This window comes from Peromyscus leucopus, chromosome 3 (assembly GCF_004664715.2).
Source record: "Peromyscus leucopus breed LL Stock chromosome 3, UCI_PerLeu_2.1, whole genome shotgun sequence".
Lineage (NCBI taxonomy): Eukaryota > Metazoa > Chordata > Mammalia > Rodentia > Cricetidae > Peromyscus > Peromyscus leucopus.
Window position 1 is genome coordinate 20,685,695 of NC_051065.1, and position 25,625 is coordinate 20,711,319.

Here is a 25,625-nt window from a genome sequence, read left to right on the forward strand (position 1 = left end):
GTTGACTGCATACGTGGATGGTGGCCTTTTGTGGGACTTACCTAGGACCCTAACAGAAAGCATGAGAACAAAGACATTACTGGAGGTCTAGTATGGTATTCAGGAGCAAACACTGTTGCTTGGGGTTGGTTGACCATGGAGGTGGTAATCTGAAGTGGTCCCAGCTGGAAAGATTTTGGAGGAAATGACAGGGGCCACTGTTGGATGTAAGATACACAGTGAACGCAAGGAGACAAAGATGCCTGCTGAGTTTTCCCTGGAGCTACTGCAAGAACAGGACTGTCATTTGCTGAAATGGGCAGGAACAGTTTGCTTCTCAGTTTGTGGAGTTTGACAGTATTATTAAATAATAACTTGACAGAGGGGGTAGAGGGTTCTGGATGCCCGGGAAGAGGGGCAGAAATCTCAAGTGAACACCATTGGAAGGTATGGAAGCCATGGGACTGGGTGGGCACAGCCACATTTGAATTCAGACACACCAGCACTTCACTGCAGGGAGGAGAAAGAGATGCAGTCCACAGTCCTGAACACAGGTCAGCGAAGGAGTCGCAAACCAGATCAAACCAGCTCAAAGCAGCTCAGCTCTGGGCTTGTAGCGGCCTCTCTCACAGTTGCCTGTTCTCAGAGAAGCCTTCCTATCGCAGAATGACCCCAGTTCGCTTTCTCCAGCCGTGCTGAAAACGGGGAGTAGAGATAACAAACGAGCTCCCCGGGTCTCCTGAAGCAAATCTTTTTCATATCAAGGCTTATCAGCCGGCTTCTCACAATATTGCTCTCGTCCCCTGGGAGGCAGATGTTTTTCAAACAGCCCATGTTTATTTATCATTTTGTTTATTTTAAAGTTACTGAACCTGAAAGAAAAGATATCTTTCTAGATGAACGCCTAGGAAACAAGACGCAGGTATTGCCTGAGCTCAGCCATCTCAGGTTTACTTCATTTTCTTTTATCTTTTTAATTCCAAAAACGACTTATTAAAATTTAGCAAAGTAACCATGGGTGAGAGTAAATAGCTCAGACTCGGGGAAAAGGGACCATTATTATACAATCTTGGAGTAATCTTGTTGGGCACATGAAGTGAGACCATATCTATACTTGAAATTGTTGAAATGATGTTTTTCTGCAGAAAATGATGCTATTATTGTCATTCAACTGAAAAAAGAGGCTAATCCAAAGGAAGTGGTGGTGTTGTTTTTTTAATAGCTATGAATTTAAAAAAAAAATAAAACAAAAGAATACAGACTTCTTTCTTTACAATTCTGCTCAGTTTGCCTCAGAGTAAGAGGAGGCCTGGCCCAGTTCCGGAGTTGAGTAGCCATGTCTGCACCGATACAGGATGTGGTCCTGGTGTGGCATGAAGCCGACAAGAAGGGGCACTGAGGTGGCCAAAAGCATCATATGAGAAGGAGTCAGTTGAGTAGCCATGGGTTCCCTACTCAGAGGCAGCAATAAAAATCAAATCTTGGATGGAAAATTCTGTCTCTGGTGGAGCCCGTGTCCTTGACAATGAGCAAGGTGTCTGTTCATCCAGAAGCAGTGTCTGGAGTCTTTCTACAGCCATGCATGCCTCACAGAAAATCTGCTTAAGTGGAACCCAGGTCTCTAATCCTGAGGGAGTATTAAAAACAGTGATGAATCTGAAACCCAGGGACACAGTTCTGCTTACTTTGTGATCAGTTTTGCTCTCTGTTTTTCTCTCTCTCCCTCTCCCTCCCAGTCCCCCACCGTGTGTGTGTGTGTGTGTGTGTGTGTGTGTGTGTGTGTGTGTGTGTGTGTGTTTTACTGGAGCTGAACCTAGGGCATCATGTTAGCAAGCCCTCTATAACTGAGCTACATCCAGCCTTTTCTTACTTTTTGTTTTGAGACAAGGTTTCACTGTGTTGCCCAAACTGAACTTAAACTCACTCGCATTGTAGACCAAAGTGATCTTGAATTTGCAGTCCTCCTGCCCCAGCCTTCTGAATACCTGGGATTTATAGACATGTGACACCAGGCGCAGGTAGGAAAAGGACCTTGGAGAAATACCTTCTGCTAACACAATTTGAGGGTTTGCATCTGTTAGGCCCAGGGCTCTCTATGACGGGGAAAACTGAGACTGATAACCAAGAAATGACTGGAGGTGATGCTTAGGCAAAATAGAGGGATAGAAGGTGGCTGTTAGTTTTCTGTCACTTCCGTAGTAGACTGTCACAAATGGAGTGGCGTGTAACGGCAAAAATGCCTTATCTTATAATTCTATAGGCCTGAGATTGGACACATATTTCAGCAAACACGGTAGTTAATTTTATTTTATTTGGCCACGATGCCTAAATATTTTATTGGATACTGTTCTAGATATTTCTGTGGAGGTGTTTGTTCAGCTGTTGACTTGTTTAGTTATTATACAAAATAGTGGGTTTCATTATGACACACACATATGTTTATGATCGTGGGGGATATGAACAAGGGATAATGGTGTATAAGTATGTAAATATATGCATATATGAAAGTCATGTATATAAGTATACTTACTATATACTTACAAGTAGTATATATGTGTAAGTATACATATACATATATATATATACAATATACTTACATACTTACACATCATTATCCCTTGTTCATATCCCCCATGATCATGCCTTTCCCTCTTCCCGCAGCTGATCCACTTCTTCTCCCCTAACAGTTCCTACACATATATGAAACTCACACATGCATTGCCCACATGTGAAAAAGCGTCACCGTCTTGTCTTTCTCTCTGCCCCCATGATTCCCTTGTCTCCCTGGGTGAAAGAGATTTGAGGGTAAGATTCACATTTGAATCAGTGCGCTCTGAGGAAAGACAGATTGTCTTTCCACTCTGTTGCCTGCTGCTCTTCCCCGAGCCTACCTCAGGTGGGAAGCAGGGGTGGGGGCTGATTTACACAAAGCCTCGTGCTCTTGCTGCACTAGATATGAATTTTTCTTCTAGCTATAAGCCTGGTATCATTACTTTAAGCCAGCATTTCCCAAATTCTGTTCTGTGACATATTAGTGCTGTGTGGCATAGTAAGAAGAACTCTATGATTAAATAAACATGTGCAACTTTTTCTGTGCAGCTTTGTGCAAGTATACTCAGTGTTAGCATGCGCAAGATCTGAGAGGTCTTATGCAGAGGGAAGCTGTATTCTTCAAGAACTTCCCCAGGGTTATTTCATCAGTGGACCTTCTTCCACAGCACACCCAGTAACAGGACTAAAATTGATCCTTCAAATAGTGGACTTTGGAGAATGCATTCCTGGACAGAAGCCAAGATGCTACACAGTTACAACATAGAGGTGAAAACCCAGGTACGATGCATGACCTCATACAGGTATGGGGACCTCGGGATCTTCCTTAGTTTAACCATTACCTCCAATACTCAGAGTCACTTGGCCTACTAACAGTGTCTCCATTTAATAGGTGAGAGCTAAGATTCAAGGCCCTGTTTTATGCAACTAGTGAATAAGAGTCAAGATTTTAACTCAAGAAACCTTACTGCACCACTTATATTCTTAGGAATTACTTTTAAGTTTAGGTTTTCACAACAAAGATATCCACGTGCCCACTGCCCAACCTGATCCAAGCAGAAATGTTAGCAAAGGAGGGAAGTACTAAAGAACTGTGCTTTTCCCTAGTCAAAGCACCAGAGAATTTGAGTTTGCTGATTGACGTTCAGGTTATAGTGGAGACAAACTGTCTCTGACTAGGGCATTGGCCAAGTCCAGGACCGTCCCGAGACTGATTTACCTTACCTGCCTCTCTCACTAGCAAAGGTAGGACAGCACCACCTGCTGGGCAGCCCAGATACTCTGCACTGAGGTCAATCTATTTACTACAATTGGGTTTTACTAGTTAGGCTAGGTTTTAAGTCTGTGAAGGGAGACAATACAGCTCACCTCATGAGATAGTTGTGAAGGTTAAGGAGAGCATGGATAAAATTCCAGGTGTGCAACAAGGCACCATATATGATAGCTTTTTTAAAGGCAAAGCTGAGCTCTGTAGCCCAGGCTGGCCTAGAACTCACCATCCTCATGTTTCAGTCTCCCCAAGTGCTGGCACTGCAGGTATGTGCCAACAAAGCTGAACGTCTTACAATTATTATGAAGTCCAGCGGACTTGTCGCAAGGCTCTCCCTAATTCACCTAGGTTAATTCAACCTTGCCTCTAGAGAGCAAATTTGCCTTCCATTTCCCCCCTGCCACTTCTTAGCAGAGTCTGGCCCTTTAATTGGAGATAGGTTTGGAGGGCTACCAAACTCCTAAAGCCAAGGTGAACAAAGGCCAGGGATGCTGTATTCAGGGTGTTTTTCGGTGGTGTTGGCTAGTATCTCCTCTCATTGCTGGGGAAATGTGTTGTCTCTGAAAAGGTGAGTGTCTGCTCCCCTTCAGTTCCCACGGGCTTTCCAATGAATAGAAATGTGTTAGGGGCTGGCACATGCCTGATGCATCCACTATTTTCCCTGCTTGTGAGTTTTCCCGCTTAGATTAATAGAAAACTGAGAAGAAAGCCTCGGGATCTGGTTGATTCAACCATTACCTCCAAATCTGAGCCCTTGAGCCCCTGGTGGAATTGTTTAGATTATCTTCTGTAAGCCATTACTTGCAAAGATTACAAAGAAAACACCGCCTTGCTGTTTCCATATCTGATATCTTTCTGCTAAATGGTGTTTAAAATGTTCACAGGATAATGAGATCAAGATCCTTTAAGCAAGAAAAAAAAATTATAGAAGTGTTGATGGGAAAAAAAAAATAAAGTAGTTCGGGGCCCAAGAAAATGTCATCTTAATTTCTGGTTTTAGAAGTTGCTGACTATAAGACGAAGATAGCAAACCCAGGCGGAAAACTTAGAAAGGAAACTGCATGTGACTTTTGAAGGGGGAACTTCAAATCAAGGGAGCCAGGTGCACAGAGAAAGTGGCCTCTTGGGGGGAGGACTCTCTGGGAGGACTCTCAGTGGGAGGACTCTCAATGGACCTCTGAAAATGCTGGAGACTGCCGTGGACAGCACCTCCCAATTTGTGTTCGAGGATATACACTGGAATAGTTTTATAGGATAAGACAGAATAATCAGTGATTAGATTTTTTTTTTTCCTTTTGGTTTTTCGAGACAGGGTTTCCCTGTGTAGCTTTGTGCCTTTCCTGAAACTTACTTGGTAGCCCAGGCTGGCCTCGAACTCACAGAGATCTGCCTGGCTCTGCCTCCCGAGTGCTGGGATTAAAGGCGTGCGCCACCACCACCCGGCTAGTGATTGGATTTTTAAAGAATTAAACTTTCAAACAATCAACTGAGTAACAGGTGAGTTCAGAGGCCGGAGCTCTGCATTGCAACAGGCTGTTTCTGCAGCCGAGGCCATTGCCGCTTCTCCTTGCTGGAGGCCAGAGCTTTGCCTTGCACCAGCTGTTTTCTGTTATTTAATATCTTGCAATTCCTTCTTGCTGGCGGCAGAAATGTGGACATTGATCAAAGTGGTGCTTTTAATTACAGAGTTTAATTTTAAGTAATGGGTTTTTTAATATAACTTCTTCAATCATTTACCTCCACTTACTTAAATTGTTACAGAAAATCAGAAAACCCAGATGAAGGCACTATACTATTCAAAGGGACAAAATTGTTCTCCCTTAGGTGAGCCTGCTTATAAAACTGTATATTTGGTGTGCTTGGAAATGATAAAGTGGGGACAAATGATTGCTTTGGGGGAGTTATAGAAGCATCAAGTGTTTTTCATGTCTTTTAATTAAGCATACTTGCTATACCCAGTTTCCTCCTCAAACTCAAGAAAAGCCTTCCAGAACACCTCAACACCCCATGGTGGTTGACTCTTTTCAAGCTAGTGGGACTCTGATATAACAGTCAGACTTCTCAAGTCATGTCAAGAGAGCACAAAGTTTTTGTCGAATTCTTTAATCAGCCCACTGTCTCCAAAGGGGGAGCAGCATGCAGTTTGCAGCAAGACACAGTAGCACCAGCATGGACTCAATGCAAACAGCACTGAGTCTGCTCAGGTGAGGCAGGCTGGGTAAACCCTCTTTAACTTCTCTGAGTTTCTGATTTCTCATCTATAAGATGAGGAAAATCATGTGCACTATACACGCTTGTTGAAGGATTAAATGAGACATTTTGTTCTAAAGTACCTGACATAACCACGCTGCAATGCTTATATACATTATTTTCCTTTCCATTTTCCCCTTCGTGTGCATATATACTGGCAACATCAATTTCTTTTATGTGTGGAGCCGATGCTGTTAACTTTATTAAGCAAGCTTTTTCCATTAAGCATTTATCCTTATTCATTAGCTTGGAGGACTGGCACACAAAGATATTAAATTATTTACTCAAGTTTAATGAATGAAATTGAAAACCTTTTTCCCCTGCTTAACATGAATGCGCCCTTTTCAGTATGCAGAGCCTTGTTGCATTTATTCAGAAGCTATTGCTGTGTTTAGTTTGTGACACAGGATTAATGAGGCCGGAGACATGGCATTGGTCACCGTGGCGACCAAACTAGCTTTGCTCTGTTCTGAGCTCCAACAACGGATATAGGATGCTTAGCTCTAGCCTTCAGTATACAGCTGGGTGTTCTTTTTCATGTATCTGACTCCCCATTGCTGCTTCCAATTACTCCCTAATTCCCTTGAAAATAAATAAATAAAAAGAACATCCCTAGTTCTTTAGGCTGTGCTTCTTCAGCTCTTCTACCTACCCTCCCACCTGAATACATTTATCTCACCATCAGCTTCTGTAGATTCAGACACCTGAATCACATTTTCCTTCAGTTCGTAAATGTCTGCCATTCTTCTGGGTATCTAACACATGCAGCTGACCAGAAGCCCTGGTCTCTCAGACTCTGGATCTCATTCCCTTCAGTGACTTTCTCTCTCCTCTGACTGCTACTCAGAGTCGAGCCTGGACTGCCATTACTGAAGCCAGTTGCTCTCTCACAGCCACCAATTCACACATCCAAATCTCTGACCTCACCTTCTATCATTACAGCTTGCGTGCTTACTATTTGCTATAACCGCTCTGGGAATTTGTTCATTCTTCTCTGCATCCTCTTTGTCCACTAGGAGTTCCTTGTTTTCAGCCCATCCCCTCCAGATAGTTCCATGTCCCCGCATTTCAGCCCCTCTACTGCCAAAACTTTAAATTCCCCCCACGTCATCACAGCGTCCACACTGGGAGCGGCTCTAACCGGGAGGGCATAGTCTCAGTGCCTGCTCCCAAGCAGCTGAATGCCATGTGGCAAGAACCACACTGTTGCTGTGGTTCCCTCAGAACAAGACTGGAACCATCACAAAGGGCAGCAGGAAAGTTTAGCGGGCCCCTGTAGGTGGTCCAGCATTTGTCTCCAAACATATTTCTTACACTCTAAAATCAGCATCCCAAATGTCTTCTCCCAGTATTTAATCCTTGTCCTTCCCCAGTTTCCTTATGACTTGATTTGCTAAGAAAATGCCATGAAAATGGAGACTTCTTCAAACCCTGGCAGCTCATCTATCAGCTCCCCATCCTCCCCCTTTTCCACTATAGGTCCTGATACAAGTGGGGTTTTCCTCTCCAAAGGCAATCTTGTACCCTCTCTGGACCTCGCTCCCCAGACTTCTCAGAAACCTCACATCATAAATTATCCCTCCCTCCTTCCTGTCTTCAAACTTTGATCACTGAGTAGAATTTCCATCATTTTTTTATGTCCAGGTGTTACGTAAAAAGAAAAGGAACAACTCTCTCTTGCCTACTCCTCACAATACTTTTTAAAAGTTCTGTTTACTCTCATGGACAACCTCACTTTAGTAGTCAGCATCCTCAGTTCGGCTTCTGTCTCTCAATTTTTGCAATATTCAACACCATCCGTGAGACCAGATCAACAGAAATCTTTGAATCCCCAGCTTACTAGATCTCAAAGTAACACTGGGTATGTCATATCAGACTTCTCTCTTCTGGCAAGTTAATCCACATGGGAAAGAAGCAAAGAGTGCAATAACTGAATGGCGAACTGCATCCAACTTCTCCAGGACTGGTCATGGGGTGCCTTTAACTACACTCTTCCCCCAGCGCTAGTCCTTGTTCCGGGTTGAAGACTTAACACAGATCCAATAGTCAACATGCAAAATGCGCTATGCATTTAGCTATGCTAGAAAAAAACACAAGAGCTCTGTCCTCATGAAACTTACAAGTAGACATTAATCAAAGAATTAAGCAAATGTAAGTACCATAAAAGAAAACTACAATATCCTATGAGAATAGAACAATAGGCTCTTTTCTTTTTTCTTTTCTTTTTTTCTTTTTTCTTTTTTTTTTTTTTTTGGTTTTTCGAGACAGGGTTTCTCTGTGTAGCTTTGCGCCTTTCCTGGGACTCACTTGGTAGCCCAGGCTGGCCTCGAACTCACAGAGATCTGCCTGGCTCTGCCTCCCGAGTGCTGGGATTAAAGGTGTGCGTCACCACTGCCTGGCGAAAGGCTCTTTTCAAGCCTCACAGGGGAGCAGATTTTAGCTTGGCGAAAAGGAGGGGTAATATCCCGGAGTGTAGGTGTATTTACTACATTTGCACTACCTGAGACTCACCACCTAGTATACTGGCAATTTGGCATTAAACCTCTAGGAAGAAGCCAGTTATATTTTTTTTCTTTAGGGAATATAGCCAGGAAAAAAAATTCTCAAATGATTAATCTAGCCAAATTCCCCCAGAGTGGGTGAAGCTAATAATTAACAAACTTCACTTGGATTTCAGTCACTCCATCTTAGATGCAAGGAGACAGCCAGAGGTTCTCAGACAACCCGGACAGTCTGGAGCAAGCCTTTCAGAAAGCAAGCCCAGTGGTACAGGATAGGAAAGCATCCACGGGAGCAGGGCGGGGGACTAATCGTCAAACGCGAGCAATTTGCAGAAGAGGATATATAAAAGCAGGAAAGAAGTCATGCAGAAAAAACATTCAGGAACATTTCCCAGAATTGACAGAGAAGTATTGTGGGGGTTGGAAGGACCCAGGAAAGTAGATGAAAAGAGATGCATCCAGGCAGACCCTTGTGGAATTCCAAACCCTACACTCTGCAGGAAAGAATATCGAAGGTCACAAGCAAAGGCTGAAAAATAAACTGGCTTCAGATTTTCCAGCTACCTCTTGAAACACAGAGGCCATGGAGGAATGCTATTATTCTGCTAGAAGGAAGTAATTATGAACCTGGGCTTCTCTGTCCATCAAGGATAAGCAATTGCCCTGAGTGGTATTTAGCATCTCCAGCATGATTTCTCAGAATTCTCATTAAGGATATGGTCAGCTCAAAAAGCAACCAACAAAGATTTTTAAAAGGTGTGATTTGGGGAGGGGAACTCTGACCTGAAGAGAACAGGGAGGTCAGGATGAAGGAAAGGTCTCCAGGATGACAGCAGTTCCCAGACCAGACAGGAACAAGACTAGAGGATCTGGAAGAAACTTTTTCCCCCGGGAAATGAAGTTGATTAAAATACTCACTGAAGTTAAGTATCTTTGTAAAAATGAAACTTAGAGCAAAAATGGGCTTAGGATATCAGTGAGTACATAGAAATCTAAGCAAAAAAAGACTAAATAAGGATTTTTTAAGAGACATTTTTATCCTAGTTAGTAGCAAGCTTCGTGGTTATTGCAACTACCTTGGTAACCTGGAAACAGGAAAGGGCCTAATGCAGACAGGTGTCTCCAAAAGAGAAAAAAGACACAGCCTCGTCATACCACTATAGTTCTGATTGCCACAAAACTTACATTGTCACATCTTTTCTGTTTTCATATGTAAATAAATGGTAGTTATCTGGCAATATATAAACACTAGACTAATCAAACAAGAGAAGTAAAAGCAGCTACCTCTAAGGAAAAAAAAAAATCAGGTATTGCATTTTTCATAATGGACCTTGAGTTTAATATCTTCATACTTTTCAGATAGCTTGGGCTCTCCCATCTCCTTTATTACATACATCTTCTGGATTTCTTTAATTTCGTGTGATGTTATAAATTATCTTCTCCTACTACTGCAGTTTCTTATTTCTAGTATATAGAAATCTGATTGGTCTGTTAGTAGAATGATTGGAAATGTAAGATAACTGCTAAACTCAATTATTAATTCTAACCATTTGATGGTAGATTTCCTCAAGTTGTTTTTTTAATGTAGACAAACCTAATTGTGTGAAATAAATGGCAGTTTTTCTCCTTTTTGTTCCTTATACATTATTTATTCTTCTTTTCTCTTTATGCTGAGACCCCCACTCCTCCCAGGACAGAGCTGAAGATGTGGAAAAAGTAGCCTTCGTTCAAAAAAGGATGCTTTGTAAGTTCCGCCACTGAGGGACCATCGACTTTCCACCCTCTGCCGAAGGCTGTGTTCTACACAGCGTGGGGTGACTCCCCACGAGGGATAGAGTGGGGCTGGAGAAACTGCTGTCTGCTGGGTAGGAGACAGGGCCCACCAACTTATTTCAGTTCTCTCACTCAGCCCAGGAGACAAGGTGAAAGAAGACAGCCTTCCGCAGACAAGGCAATTTGGAGATACTCTGCCCTCTGACAGAGCAAGAGCTCTGAGCAGGCAGCAGCCACGGATGTCATTGCCTATCGCTTACTGTTTCTGCTCCTCTCTGTGCACTGAGAGATTTTTTTCCCTTTTGTGTTTCTTTAAATTTTTTTTTAATGGTGATTTATAATTTCCTTTAAAATAATTTTAACATATAATGGCAACTTAAAGAAAAAAAATGAAATTCACATTGCCTAGGTATGCTTACAATACAGCAGAAGTGGCATCTTTGGGGTGGCCTGCAAGTGAATGGGGGGGGAGGGGGCAGATTTGTGCTGCCACAGTGCACAGCACAGGCAATGGGAGGCTGTGCGCAGCCCAGCACAGCCGTGAGGTGGGGAGAGAGACGCCTGGCCTGGCCAGCGGGTGTGTGCCTGTTTCCTTATTAAAATGAAGCCCTTCTAGGCTGTGTATCACTGATGGGGGACTCTCCTAAGTAGGTGACTTGTGTTTGTGTGGCACCCGGGAGCAGAGGGTGGTCTTTTTAAAGGCAGGGTCTTCTTTACATTGCCATACACTACATCCTGTTAGAAGCCATTTGAATTTTTATAGCTTTCCTCAGGTAACAAATTTTCCTCCTACTGTCGGGATTTGCTTCATGTGGTGCAAAGCAAGCAGTGTTCATTTTCCTCTTAGGAAAGGGGATAGATAGAAATAATGTACTGCTTAGGAGCCAGCCAAACCTGACCCGACTCTCTTTATTCATAGGGAAATGCAGGAAGCAAAGAACAGACATTTTTGCTGAGGTAAATAAGCCCTCTCAACTGATGAATGCCATTGTACTAACACCAAAGGAAACAAAGGCCAGAAGATGGCGGCATTAAGTAGAAAGGCAAACAGAAAAATAGCAGGCAAAATCCAGCATGGGACAAAGCCGGCTCCGCAACAGTGAAAAAACGGGACAAAATCCTTTAAGAGAAAATTGCATGCAATTTTTTTGGACTCAATTAGCCTTTTCCACAAAGAGCACTTTCCCACAAAGAGCCCATTAAATAGCAAATGAAATTACATCGGTTTTCAGTTGCCATGGTACTAGTCCTTCCTCTAATGGACTGCTCTGGTCCTGAGTTTCCTTATAGCCTGGCTTATTTTCCTAGCCGATGTGAATGTACTGTCTCCATTCCCTCTGTCCACTCCTGAAGAAATGTATGTGACTTCTTCCCCCAAATGCCTGCAGCATAATCACAGAAAAACAGGATTCAACCATCCACCAAATCCCCTGGAGACCAGGGTGTGAAACTGACCAGAGGCTTCCTTTCATTAGCTGTCAACATGACAGTTTGTGCTAATTCCCTGGTGGAGCGCGCAGCCATGTATTCAGGGCTCCTGGAGCTGCACTACCACCAAGGATTGTTTTACAAGTGCTGCCCCATGGGCTGAGGACAGAAAGATGCCCAGGGAGGCACATGAGTTCATTCCTCGGGGTCTTCTAAAGTCTGCAGACTGGAGGACTGGCCCACAGCACTTACCTACTTTTCCTTTATCCGAAGAAATGGAAAACAAAACAAACAAGCAAAAACCAAAAGACGAAAAACAAAACTTCCCCAATTATTTCATTTGCAATTTTGTTTTTCTATGGATTCCTATTTGCCAAGTGTCATACTTCAAAACAGGTAGAGAGAGCTAGAGCTCAGGTGGAAAAATGGTTGCGTGAGGCCCAGAACTGCATAAACCCACACGTGGTAGAAGCAGGGGAAACAAAGGTTCAGGGTCATCCTGGGTTCCATACTAAGTCAGAGGACAGCCTGAGCTACACAAGACCCTATCTTTAAAAAAAAAAAGTCACAAAACCAAGGGTCTTAACTTATAGATGCGCCTTAAAAAAATTACTTAAGGGCCAGAGAGATGGTTCAATAGGTACATGATGAACCCACATGATGCTCTCTGACCTCTACACGAAAACAATATGGCATACGCGTGTGCGCGCGCGCGCGCACGCCAGGCAGAACTATCATGTGAGACCCTATATGAATAGATAAATAAATAAAACAATAAAACCTGTCCATATAAACAAACACTCTTGGACACAGTTTAATGTGTGCTTGGGATGCAGACAGCATAACAAAATATTCTGTTAAGTAGACAAGTATTTTTAAAATTTTAGTAATATACATGCTTCTATGGTGGTGAAAATAAATCAGATATATCTTGGAAGTTTCAGCATACAGTTTGCAAATTGTATGTGTTTTAAGTTATTTCCTTACTCAATCGAAACTGCTAACACAAAAGTATTAAGTGGATGTGTGGCAGCTACATTGTTCTGAAGACCTGCAGGATGTGACCAAGCCCAGTCCTAAGCTCGTGCTATACGTGTTCATATTGCCTTTTCTGTTCTCTCTGAATAGCCTTGTTTGGAGGGGATTACTAAAGCATGAATCTGAGGCTGTGAAAAAATAGGAGCCCTAGATCACAAGCCTGCCTGTCCAAAATTAATGCCTCATCCCAGAAGCAGAGTCCCGAGTTAAAGCTGATGTGGGTTGTCAAGATTCCCCCCAGTGTGTGAGATGAGCCTCGACCCCAGCTGTGGGCTCTCCCCGGCTGACAGCCGCAGGAGGAGCATCATCCGGTGGAGATGCAGCAGCTGCTAGGCAGCCAGGCTCCGGTAGATGGCCCCACAACCACGCTTATACGGAAGCACTAATTAGACTCGGTGAATTACGTTAAAAAGAAGGGAAAAGGGACATGAAGTGGGAAAGGGAATTTATAAAGGGTAATTGGGGGGATTTAGAAGGAGAAAATCGATGGTGGGCATCATTATATTTTATCCTATGCGTGTATGAAATTCTAAAAGTTAAAGATAGGAAATGAGTGAGTGCAGACAGATCACAGCTTTCGTGTTCCTACCGCTCTTGCTAACAGAATAAAGATCTATAATTTCTTATGATACAGAATCTAAAGTTTAAACTAATATAAAAAATGAGACAAATTTAAAACTCAGTCTAAAATGAGTGAGGAAGTAAATATAAAATGTGGACCGGTGCCAGAGCATAGGATCTGAGGGAGCTGGAAAGCTGACCCATCCACCAACCCCCACCCCCTACCCCCCACCCCGCGCACCCCCAGCTCTCCTCTCCTCTCTCTCTCTCTCTCTCTCTCTCTCTCTCTCTCTCTCTCTCTCTCTCTCTCTCTCTCTCTCTCTCTCTGTTTCTCTGCCACTGTCTCTCTTTCTGTCTCTTTCTCTCTTTCTGTCTCTGTGTGTGTCTTTCTGTCTTTCTTTCCCTCTCTCCCTCCACTCCCAGCCTTTCACTTGCCTGCCCTCTCTCATTCTTTCTCTTCCTCCCCTCCCCCTCCCTCCTCAGGAAGCAGCAGCCAGGCTGATGGCCCCCCTTCATTTCCATGGTTTGAGAAGCGCTTTCTAGGACCTCAGTCGTCTTACTACACTTCTTGAGTAAATTTTTCTTGCATTCCTCCCCACGCTCATGGAAATGTCTACCTTTCCTGCTCTCCCTCATCTTTGCTGATGACTTTGGACAGCATTGTTGAGGGGAACTCATTGTATTTTGAATGGCCTCGTCTTACCATCTTGGAAAGCATCTTTTATGGCATACTTGTTAAAAATGGAGATGTGTCTCATCATCTCCATCTCCAGATTTCATCCTATCCCAGCTTTAGAAAACTGGATCCTTGAAAGCTTGCTAAAGTAACCCCAAAGTACCCATCCTCAGCAGTTTTCCTTTGGCATCCCTGCAGTCCTGTATGCAAGCTGCAGACAGTACCCTCCTGAGGCCTCCCCCAGCCCAGTCATCACAATCAGACTATGCTTGCACTGAGTTTTCCAGGCAAATTTCCCTCAACAGTCACCAGCATATTCACCCCCAAAAACTCATTTACACCCTGCCCACCCTAATCTATCTTCCACACCATTTCGTCAAACTAGTTTCTGTTTGGTTTAGTTTTGTTGTTTTATTTTATCAATGTTAATCTGCTTTAAGGAATATCTCATTTAACCTTGGTAGCTTTCCTTGTAGGTGGCTCGTCCCTGTTTCTCAGCAAATTCACCTCTTTCTTAGTCCTGTTTTCCCCGCAAGCAGGCTCAGCCCTCCCACTTCTCTGCCAGTCCATCCCGCTCCCCTTCACTGGCTCCTCCTCACACTTAGGCTATTTGAATGTTAGCATTTATCATGGATTAGACTCCTTCTTTTTTTATGCTATTGCTTCTTGTGTTTTTTTTTTCAGATAATTTCTCATTGATTTTACAGCCTAACCTGGCCTGAAAACAGGTCATCCTCCTGTCTCAGTCTCCCAAGTGCTAGAACTCTTAAATTCCAGGACTGATTTAGTTAGATAGTTTGGGAGCCCTTGTCATGGAGAGAGAGAGAGAGAGAGAGAGAGAGAGAGAGAGAGAGAGAGAGAGAGAGAGAGAGAGAGAGAGAACAGGAAAATAAAAAAGGGAAACACATGATGGGATTATGTGCAAACTGTGGATCTGATAAAGGACTTGTATCCAGAATAACCAAGCCGCAAACAGTTCATTCATTAAAAAAGGAGCAAAAGATATAAACAGATATTTCTCCAAGTGAATAGTAATCTGTCAAGTAAACATAACAACACTCACATCATTCTTAAGGAAATTCAGTCTAAAACCACGAGACGGTGTTACATATTTATCAGAGAGCTAAACGTTTTGCTACATCTTACTTCATCGATTTTGGCAAGAATAGCAAGCAATTGGAGTTTGCACACATTGCTGGTGGAAATAGAAAATGGTCCAGCCACTTTGGGAAACAGGGTATCACTTCTTATAAATCAACCATCCATCCCATCTTCTCACCCCTAGATATTAATTACAAGGAAATCAAGTATGTTCAGCTATAGGAGTCTACATGCAAGTACTTACATCCATGGTTCTCCAAAGTTGATAGGCCCTTGACTGAGGAATGTGCAAAGTGCATTGCATATCCACACGGGATTCTATCTGGCAAACAACAACTGCTTGACCCAGAGAAGTCTTTAACATTTTATAATAGTTCACTCCTAACATAGTGTTTTCCCCTGGATAGCACTTCCCTATTTTATAATTAAAAATTATTTTGTTACTATTATATCCTCTGCTACTGAAATATATATGCATATATGTATATTCATGTATACATCTATACATACATATAAGTTAGAGCAGAAACAGTTTTCTCTTTGTCATCACAATACTTGATGCATAAGGGCTAAATACCACACATCAACATAACTGAAAATCAATATACTTCTTGCACTTAAAAATTAAGATTCAGTGTGATAATCACTGGATGACCTCAGTGGGCAATACACACATACTATAAAACCAACAAAAATGTAAATAATCATGTCTATGATGATTTCAGACCTGAATCAGGCTGAATGTGCCATCACTTTGCCTGAGGCAAGAAGAGACGCCCCAAATCATGTGTGTATGAACACGCATAACAAACCATGTGCGTATGAACACGCATAACAAACCATGTGCGTATGAACACACATAACAAACCATGTGTGTATGAACACACATAACAAACCATGTGCGTATGAACACACATAACAAACCATGTGCGTATGAACACACATAACAAACCATGTGTGTATGAACACATGTCAGCCACCCGGTAAGTCTTACCTCGAGACACCAGTTGCTTGGCACAGAGGATGGAGTTTGGTGTCGTGCAGAAGTGCAAAGCAGTATGTCCACTCAGGGAGTAGCAGTTGAGCTTCGCCCCGCGGTCACAGAGAACCTTCACGCACTCGAGGTTGGCCATTTCACAAGCCACGTGCAGAGGGGTCTTCCCATTGGGCCGGCAGTTGATGGTGGCATTGTGATCCAGCAGGACCATCAGGCACTCTACATGACCCAGCAAGACTGAGAGATGCAGGCCAGTTGCCCAAGAAGACTTCAGCTTATAACTGGGCAGCCAGTAGCCTGAGAAGGAAAGGAAGGAAGTTTACCTTTGGCCCAGTGTCTCTCCCTGTCCTGTGGGGATTTTAACAAGGTGTTTTATTTTGGTCACATCTATAAAATAGAAGGGAAGATAGACCAGGAGTTTGCCCCTGGCAACTGACCAGATGCTCAGTGCCTTGTTCTGAGGACTGCTGTGGATCAGGCTTGCTCCAGCTCTTGCCCTCTCTACTGCTCCTAGTCCCCTGTCCCTTTACTTAGGCTTCCTAGATCTCAAAAGCACATTAGCTCACAACTGCAGTGTGCATGATTGCACTTTATTTTACAGTCTATGCTACATGAATGCATTCTAAGAACTTTTTTTATTTCAAGTCATTTTAAGTTTGTTTGAATCATTCCAAAGCTTATAAATTTTAATCATGTCCATTCTTCATCCCTGTATGTACAGTTGTCAATGTGTGATTTGATTGGATTTTTTTTTTTTATTTCTCACACCAATATTTTACCTGCCTGTTGGTTTATCCGGTATCTCTTTCTAAAGAAAACCATGGGGCAAATCACACATTTTTATCCAAGATTCCTTTAATGATCTACAAAATAATGGCAAAGGGGGAAATGATAAGTAAGGGAGGTTCACAAAATAAAAATTTGGTGCTCACACTAGAACAGCATTGTAAGGTTGTCTGAAATTCCTAGCAGCCAAAAACAAACAAGGAACTTGAATGTATGTGTCACACACATAACTCTGTCCAGATTAGGTACAACTTAGTCAAGAGAACAGTCCCAGGATCTAAGATCTTAGACAGACTATTCTCACTACTTAAAATTGTTCTTCCTCCTTTCTTCTTGTCCAGCTTTTTGAAAGAGGGTCTCACTGTGTAGCCCAGATGGGTCTTGAACTCACAGCAACCCTCCTACCTCTGCTTTCCTAGCAGTGGGACCACAGGCATGCTCTATCACACTCAGATCATCCCAAATACTCGTTATTCCTCCGCAAGCAACTTGCAATGGCAGTTTCTCTAACTGCTCAGAAAGGAGCTGGTTCTGAGCCTGAAAGCCAGGGTGTCCTGTGCCTGCTCTCTGGTAGCAAAGATACCATCATGATGCAGCTGGTTGGAAAGTCATGCCTGCTCCCGCATAGGATAGAAAAAAAAAATGATCCTGGAAGAAACAGCAGAGAGCTGATTAAGAAAACACCATTCTGATGTAAAATCAAAGAAACACAGGATGGGAAGACCATCCAGCCCAATCTTCTCATTTTCCAGACGAGAAGACGGCCACTTTCTCAGCCTGCTAGAGCCACAAATCGCCGGCTTCAGTTCAATCTCATGGACTGGGTATATCTGCCACATGGGGTTTCCATCTGTATTTGTCTTTGTGGAAATGGTATAGGTTTCGCTCTAAGCCTGTGATACAGATCAAAAAGAGTGGGGGTGGGTGGGAGGGAGAGATGCTCCTGAATGCATCTGTAAACATGCCACATTGCTGGCATGGCAATGCATTTGTTTGTTTATGGTGTTCTTTATTCCTAAATTCCTAGCAGCCCCAATAGAATCTTCCTTGCCCATCTATTATATGGACCAGTCAGTCATCCTTGGCTTTTGAACAGTCAGTCCCATCTATGTCTCTTATAATCATAACTGTCCACTGTGAAATTAGGCTCACAGACCACCGGATCCTGGAATTTCACCAAGCCTAAAGTGGAACTGTTTCTAAAAATCCACTTCTTCTACATGGCATCTGTGTATTTGGGGGACAGGAAAGCACCTTATCCGCTGCCCTGAGAGGGCTGACCATGGGGACAGATGACTGTAGGCTCAGGCTATGCTTATGTCTGCCTTTAATCTGTACTTTAGAACTTTGCTGGTAGAGTTGGAGATGGGGTGGGGAGAGTCTGGATAACTCAGCCTGCAGCAAAACAGGAAAGCAAGCTGCACTGAGCCGAGGAAAGACAGGAAAGACAGGCCTTAGCAAGGAGTCCACCCTTAAAACCAAGCTGGAGCACAGGTTCTCCAGCAAGGATGGAAATAAGTTCACTTATCCTCATGGAGCACCAGATCTGAGGTCATGTGAGCTTCCAAAACCAAAGATGGGGTGTGCCAATTCGTGTGCTGTTGTTAATGTTGATATGTCAAAAGACCAGAATTTGCTCGTGCATGTGTGCCTGTGTGTGCGCACACCTACAACTACCAATAGTCACAGCATGCTAGAAGCAAGTGAATTTACTGTGTACACTAGCCTTTTCTCTTACAGCCCACTCTTCCCAAGGCATCCAAACCTACGATGTGATTTTCTCTTCGTGTTTACCTTTGGAAGGCACTGCTCTGTGCACTTCTGCAGAGGTCAGCTGCCACTGAACTGTGTGCTCAGGCTGCACAAGGGGAAGGCTGGAGAGGAAGAGGAGGACAGAGTCCACTGGGGAAGAAGGTACTGCCTCCTTCTGGGGAAAGCCGCTCAGATTCCCATGTGTGCAAGCTGCAGACATGAGTACCTGTTCAGGAAAGCTTGGCTTCAGCAAAGGGTTCAACGGAACAGAGGCTGAGACAGGAGCAAGGCTGTTCCCTACACATAAACCCCACTCTGGACCCCGAGTGCAAGCCATGCACACAGGGATCTGTGGCATCCACTGTCATAGCTGCTTCCTCACACCGTGACATGTAATCTGCTTACGCCGTTCATCTTCAGTGCATCACGTGTTATCTGTGCACAGGGGGCTCAGAGTCCTGGCAGAGCCTCTGTGAAGCATACTTAGTGTGGGTAAAAACAAAATAGTGGGACACACCCATAGAACCTCTAGTGGAGAGGCCAAGCTCACTAAGATTGCCACTAGACACCCACATTGGCTCCACAACTCAGGTGTAGCACATGGTGATGTGATAAATATGGCAAGTGTCTCTGTGATATGCTGACTTGTGCCAAAAGCAGGGGAATAGGTAAGGAAAATGGGATTTTTTTTTTTTTGTAGACACCATGGAGCTTTCCTTCAGCCATAAAAGGGAATAAAGTTATATTGTTTGCAGAAAACAGATCTGCCTGGAAATTATCACAGTAAGACGGTCTCAGAAAGGTAATACTTTTCTCTCTCATTTGTGCTACCTAGATGTCATATAGTATATATAGTTATGATACACATAAATATATGTTCTATATTTAGTACAGACTCAATGAAGTAGAAATGAAATTGTTCAGGGGAACAAAAGAGATTAATGAGAAGAGAAAAAAAGGGGGAAAGGAAGACAGAGAGAACAGGGTGGGACAGAGGGAACTATGTTTAGCATATCATACATACCTGTAAGGAAGAAACAACTTTAAAAGTAACAAAAAACATTTTTTAACTCTCAAACTCCAATCTCCACCCACCCAAATTTGTCAAAGCTGCCTCCAATCTGCAGTTCGGCCCGACACAGTTAAAAATTGTAAAAAAGTTTTAGAAGTTTCACCCTTACAAAAACTTTGCACAACTAACCCTCTTGTGCACACTTCTGAAAGTTTCACTTAAACCTGAAACTGAAATCGTAGGTCTGCAAGGCTAGGCAGAAAGTCCCCTCACCCAAGAAACTTGGTGAGGATGGAATGCTTACAGCCCACTTTTGAAAAAGAGCATTGGTTTGGCTCCAGCGCTTGGAGAGGACACGCATCTCTGGTTAAACTAAAGCTAAGCCCAGGCTCCGCAACAGTTATCAGTGCTAATGGTATCCAAGGAAAACCAGCCCCAGGCTGGAGAAGCCTCTGGCTGCCACCAAAGCTTGCACACGCTGTTGCAGCTGGATTAGCAGACATTTACTCTGACCGTGTCCAGGTATTTACACAGCCATGGAAGATTATAGGCACAAGCGCGATTCTAGGCTACTAGTTTAATAACTAATATTCTCAGGATAATTCTCAGAGGCTTCCTAGAGAACAGGAGAGGAAAGCAAGCTTGAAATACAAAGTTTTAAAAAGAGAAACTTTTCAAGCACCTAGGAAGAAGGAAGTCCCCTGGGCCAGTAAGAGGAAAGTAACTTCCTAAAAACAAGAGAAAAATAGGTGAGAAAGAGATTATTTATTAAGAACAAAAAGCTCCCTTGATAACTTTGGACATCAACTGCTACTTAAGAAAGTAGATAGAGTACCTGCCAGAAACTTTCAAGTGGAAACGAATTCGTTGGTTATTTTAATTAAAAATACGACTACCATGCAAGGGACCAGAAGAGGCTGTGGGCCATAAACAAAGTACTGAAAGTATATTACACTGATTAATAAAGGGTGTTCATTAACCTTGCTGGCTAGGGAGCTTCATACCAGAGACATAGGTTTGATATTCTGCCTGTCTCATTAGGGAGCCAAAACATACAACTGCAGAAGAATCAAAGTATATAGCTAGGAAAAGCTTTAAAGACAGCCTTGAAGACATCCGTCCACAGTTCCAGTACATAAGCTAACAGTGGGGCCAGAGTGGTGGAGAGAGAGCCTTAGAGATTTCTCCCTCATTTCACTTTACCCTAAATAGTTTCTACTTATCTCAGAACAAACTATGTCATGAGATCCCTTAACTATTCAACTGTTAGTCGCATCCAGTAGTTAAAAATTCACTTGGGTATTCATGATTTCTTTGTGTCGTTGTTTTTTAAAAAGATAATCTGGGGCCGTCGAGATGGCTGAGCTGGTGCTTGCTGCCAAACTTGAGAATCTGAGTTTGAACCTCGTGACTCACATGGTGGAAGGAGAGAACCACAAAGTGTCTTCTGATCGCCACAATATGTTGTGGTGTGCTTGCACGCAGTAAATAAATGCTTAAAAGTAAAATGATTGTCTAGAAGATGATATTTTGCTTGTTTTTCTACGCTTTTCAAACCACCCATCTCTGCGGGTCGTTCCCTGGGAATTGTCTCTAATGCCGGCCAACACATTCTGATTGTTAGTTTTACAAAGTGAGAGAAGGGGCTTTTTGAAAGAACAAACCGGGAATTTATCTGAAGATTTCATGATAAAGCTAAGAATGGCAGGGTGTGGGGAGAGAGTGGTATCTAACTTTAAGAACAAATGTTAAGTGCGATAAACTCCCGGCACAGACTGAGAATTCCTACGGAGGCTGCTTCAAGTGTGGCCTTCATTGGTGAAAGTTTGTCGAGGAGAAAGACCCAGAACAGCGAGAAAAAAGAACCCTCTGACCCAATACCTCACTCTCCACTCCTCATAAAATGCACAATCTTTTAGGGGGGTCATCTTTTAATCACTGGTGCACTTAATACATTTTAGATTAGAGTCAGGGGATATTTACATTCTAAGTCAATTTCTTTGCCAGTGGAGTTCTGAGTTCTGAGTCCAGCACTCCCACACTGATCTTGACGTTTGATGAGACATGCTATATTTAGTAACAAATTCAACCACTTTTTGAAATTCTGTGGAAAAAGACGTAGTGTGTTTTAAAGGAAACTAAGATCACCTGAATGTTGACTGCAGACCAGCTAACCCCCTGTGGATAATAGACTGTTGAATACAGAACCATATTTTCAGCTGTGTAAGAAAGTTTTGAGGTGGCCATATCTGTTGCCCATATTACACTTTGCTTCATTTATTATGTGAATAATACCTAAGCAGGTATTACCCACTCCTTAAGAGTAAACAACTATGTTCCCTTTCCGAGAGTGGACAGGAGCGATGGAGTGTCTCCTCTTCTTTTATAAAAGTGAATCAAACTGCACAGGGGTGTCTTGTGGACTTTTCTCGTTCACTTTTAGGAGTACAGCCTTGCCGTGTACTTAAAAAAAAAATCAAAGAGTAACATGTAGCCTTTCAACATCCCCAAAGTCTGCTTTTACTTAATGAGAAAAAAAAAAAGTATCAGAAACTGTAACCCAGCCACACGTCCTTCAAAGCCACACAGAGGTGGCTCCCAGTCCTTTAGACAAACCCCAGAAGGAACTGACTGACTAATTAACTACCCAGTTGCAACGGCTCAGTCCCACACTGTTCTGAGAATTCCTTTGTGAGGTAAGACATTGATATCACCACTTAGATCTATTTTACTTGGCCAGGAGCTGGGGTTCTACTTACTGCTTCCACGCCTACCTTAACAGAGAAAGGGCTGGCATTAAGCCTGGAGGCACATAAAACAAGTTTCAAGTAACTTTTGAGAAAGTGAGAATTTTACTCTAGGCTATGACTGGAGGCAGAGTCTGACATATTCATGGAAAACAGAGGAAAGTTAGTTCTGTACACACTGTGTGTGCACATGCACTGCTTTCTTGGACAGCCCTGAAGATACAAACCCCAAGTCCTGTTATTTCCAGACAGACACCTACCTACGTTTGGGACTCTTTCCTTTCTTTGGGGGGACAGTTTAAATTTCTGCCCCTGACTGAAAGCCACATTCCATAGCCTGAATGCTAGAAAAACAGTCATCAGCGTAAATAAAAAGTTAGCTCCATGAGGACCACAGGAATTAGCTTGTTCTGACAACTAAAACAGAGTTTCTTCTCATTTGGGGGCTATGACACCAGGAGAAATGTTTACCAAAAGCACACACCTTCAAGTTCTCTTTATGAGAACTTCTGAGCCCTTGTGCTGCCTGAAGAGTTTGCCTGCTCTGGAAATGAGAAAAGGTGGTCTTTGCAACTTAGTGTCAAGTAGTTTACCCTCTGGCTTGAACCTTTGTCCTCTTTCATGTGGCACACATAGAAGGGTTTTGTTGTTGTTGTTGTTGTTGTTGTTGTTGTTGTTGTTTTCATCACCATAAAATCCATTTAGCATCCAGATAGAATCATTAAATAAAGTCACAAGGTACAAGCCATCTGATTATGCAGCATATAATTTTTTCCTTCAACAGAATCCCTTCAACTTTGTAAAAAAAAAAATTGTATGCCTTCATTTTTCAGACAAAACAGCAATGACAATTTATTATAAAGCACAAATAAAAGTTGCAGCCACTGTCCTCAATGATTTTATGCTTCCTCCAGAATTGCAGAAAATTAGCTAGAAATAGATGCTATTAGCATTTGTATCAGGAAATTGCTGACGCTAAGGGTTTTGAATGGATAGAAAACGGGTTTATATATGAGCATAAACAACTATCCTTTCCCACCTGGTTTCTTTAGACAGAAATGAGGGTGAACAGAGTATTTCTTTGCAGTATACTCACCAGACAGCCTAACTACTTAAGGTTTCCCATTAACTAGTTGATTTGAGAGATCAGGATGAGTGTGCTAATCTATTTCTGATTTATTAAGCAGGAGTTCTAGGGGAAGGGGACCTTAATAAAAAATTTTCTGTTCTAACTTCTGTTTTCCTGATTTTTTTTGTACAAAGCAGAGATTCTGAATTAAACCCTTCAAAGTATTTTTGATCTATTATCACAGCCCAGCAGAAAGGAAAAATAAAAGTTAACTTTGTGGTATTTCGACTTCAGCTTTATTCCTGCACTGAAACCCATTAAAATGATACAGACCATGAAGGTGCCTGTGGCACAGCTTTCTCCATTCATTAGCTCTGTAAGTGGAGAAGAAAGCCCCCTTTTTCATCCCCACGGACATAGAGATGATATATCTGTAAGTAGCTGTTAGCCCAGACTCAGCAGCCTGACCCTCAGCAGCCACCCTGCCACAAGTACATCTCAGCAGTCTGACCAGAGTCAGGGACATTTTCTTTATCCTATGCCACCACAGTCGCAAGAGAAGTCCTAAACACACTGTGCATGACAAATGCAAATACCCAGGGTCCCAAATTGCAGGCACAAGACCGGGAAAGAGCAGTAAACAGAAATATACGTACAGAAAGATGTGCATAATATATAAACCAGCCCAAATGCATCCTAGTTTTAAAAGGAAGGAAAGATAAAAATTAGAAATAATTTCTAAACAGACACTAACAATAAGAAAACTGCTTTGAAGACAAAAACTGACCTACTGACCCAAAAATTCATTTTATAACAATTTCATAATTACACCTCTACAATTTTTACCTTGTTTGTAAGATGCCAAAACCATGTTCTCATCTTCAACTTCAAACACTGTGTCCACATCTATTTGCCTCTGGGTTAAAATATCCTTCAGTTTTTCGAAGTCATTTGACCTTAGAGCATCCAGGAAATTTTTCTTAACTAACTTGGCAGTTCCAGCTTTGCTGATAGGGGCAATGATGCCGTCCATCCTCTGCGCCATGTGGAAGCCGAGCAGTGATTTATCAGGAGAGCAGCACCCAGCACACAGGCAAGGCTGGAGAGTCCACAAACTGCCGGCTAATTTTATCCCAAAGTTATGCTGATCCGTTCTATTTATATAGGGATCATTTCAAACTTCAAAATATCCTCCCAGGCTCTCACTGAGTTTTCAGGTCGTTTAAACTGCAGATACGTAAGCAGTTCCCTTCCGCAGTGCGTGGTGTCGATATGAAGGAAAGCTCCTGTGACACATTTCCGAGCATGAAATGTCACAATTATTTCTTATAAGACCAAAGTGAAAGTGTAAGATTTAAAAAGCTCTTAATGCTCTTCATGTCTTCTCCTCGACAGAAACATCTGGTGCCTGGCTGGAGCTCTAGTGTCTTACTCTGACTATATAATAAGCAAAAATGAGAATTTGTTTCTGTTGTTGATACACGTGCTACTGAAAACCTTTAATGATTTTGTGAAATGAGCCTGTAAAATCGAGCCTAATTATGCACATCTAAAAACAAACAGAAGGTTTGCCAGTAACCTAGACTTGAAAATTTTCAATGTTCTGAAAAAGCAGGGTGGGCTAGTGGGGGGAGGGGGCAACATTTTAGGGGAAAAAAAGAACTTGCAGAAATAAAACAAGTAAATGCAACAAGTGAATGAACTTTACTGAATTCTGATTTTTATTTCTCAAATCAATTAGGAAAAGCTGTGTTTGTTTAGACAAATTACAAACACAAATACAGACTCGATATTACTTTTTACTGGGAGATTGTTGATTTGGAAATGTGTGAGTCAGGTATTCAGACTGTGTGAAAGAAAAGTGTTTGTCCTCAACTAATGTAATGCATAATCAATTGGCACGCTGTCTAACACATCCTCTTTTGTTAGTGTGTGTGTGTGTGTGTGTGTGTGTGTGTGTGTGTGTGTGTGTGTTTTGCTGGAGATCAAACCCAGGGTCTCACACAGCCTGTTTTACTGCTGAGCTGACTACATCCAATACCTCTAAAACTTTTATTTTAAAATAGTTCAGAGATATAAATAAGAGAGAGAACAAGAGACAAGCGGCGCAGAGATGGACAGAACACAGGAATCAA

General features: G+C 42.6%; 1 protein-coding gene across 1 annotated transcript in view; it reads right to left on the bottom strand.

Annotated features, from left to right (window-relative positions):
• Asb4 (ankyrin repeat and SOCS box containing 4) overlaps positions 1–24,992 on the bottom strand; it is a 42,772-nt gene extending 17,780 nt beyond the window's left edge. Inside the window, exons 1-2 of the mRNA XM_028869825.2 lie at positions 24,337–24,992; positions 16,122–16,421 (exon numbers count right to left, since the gene is read on the bottom strand). Of these exons, the coding sequence (XP_028725658.1) occupies positions 16,122–16,421; positions 24,337–24,535 (499 nt within the window). The 5' untranslated portion in view covers positions 24,536–24,992. The remainder of the gene's footprint in view (positions 1–16,121; positions 16,422–24,336) is intronic.
• Positions 24,993–25,625: the final 633 nt, after the last annotated feature.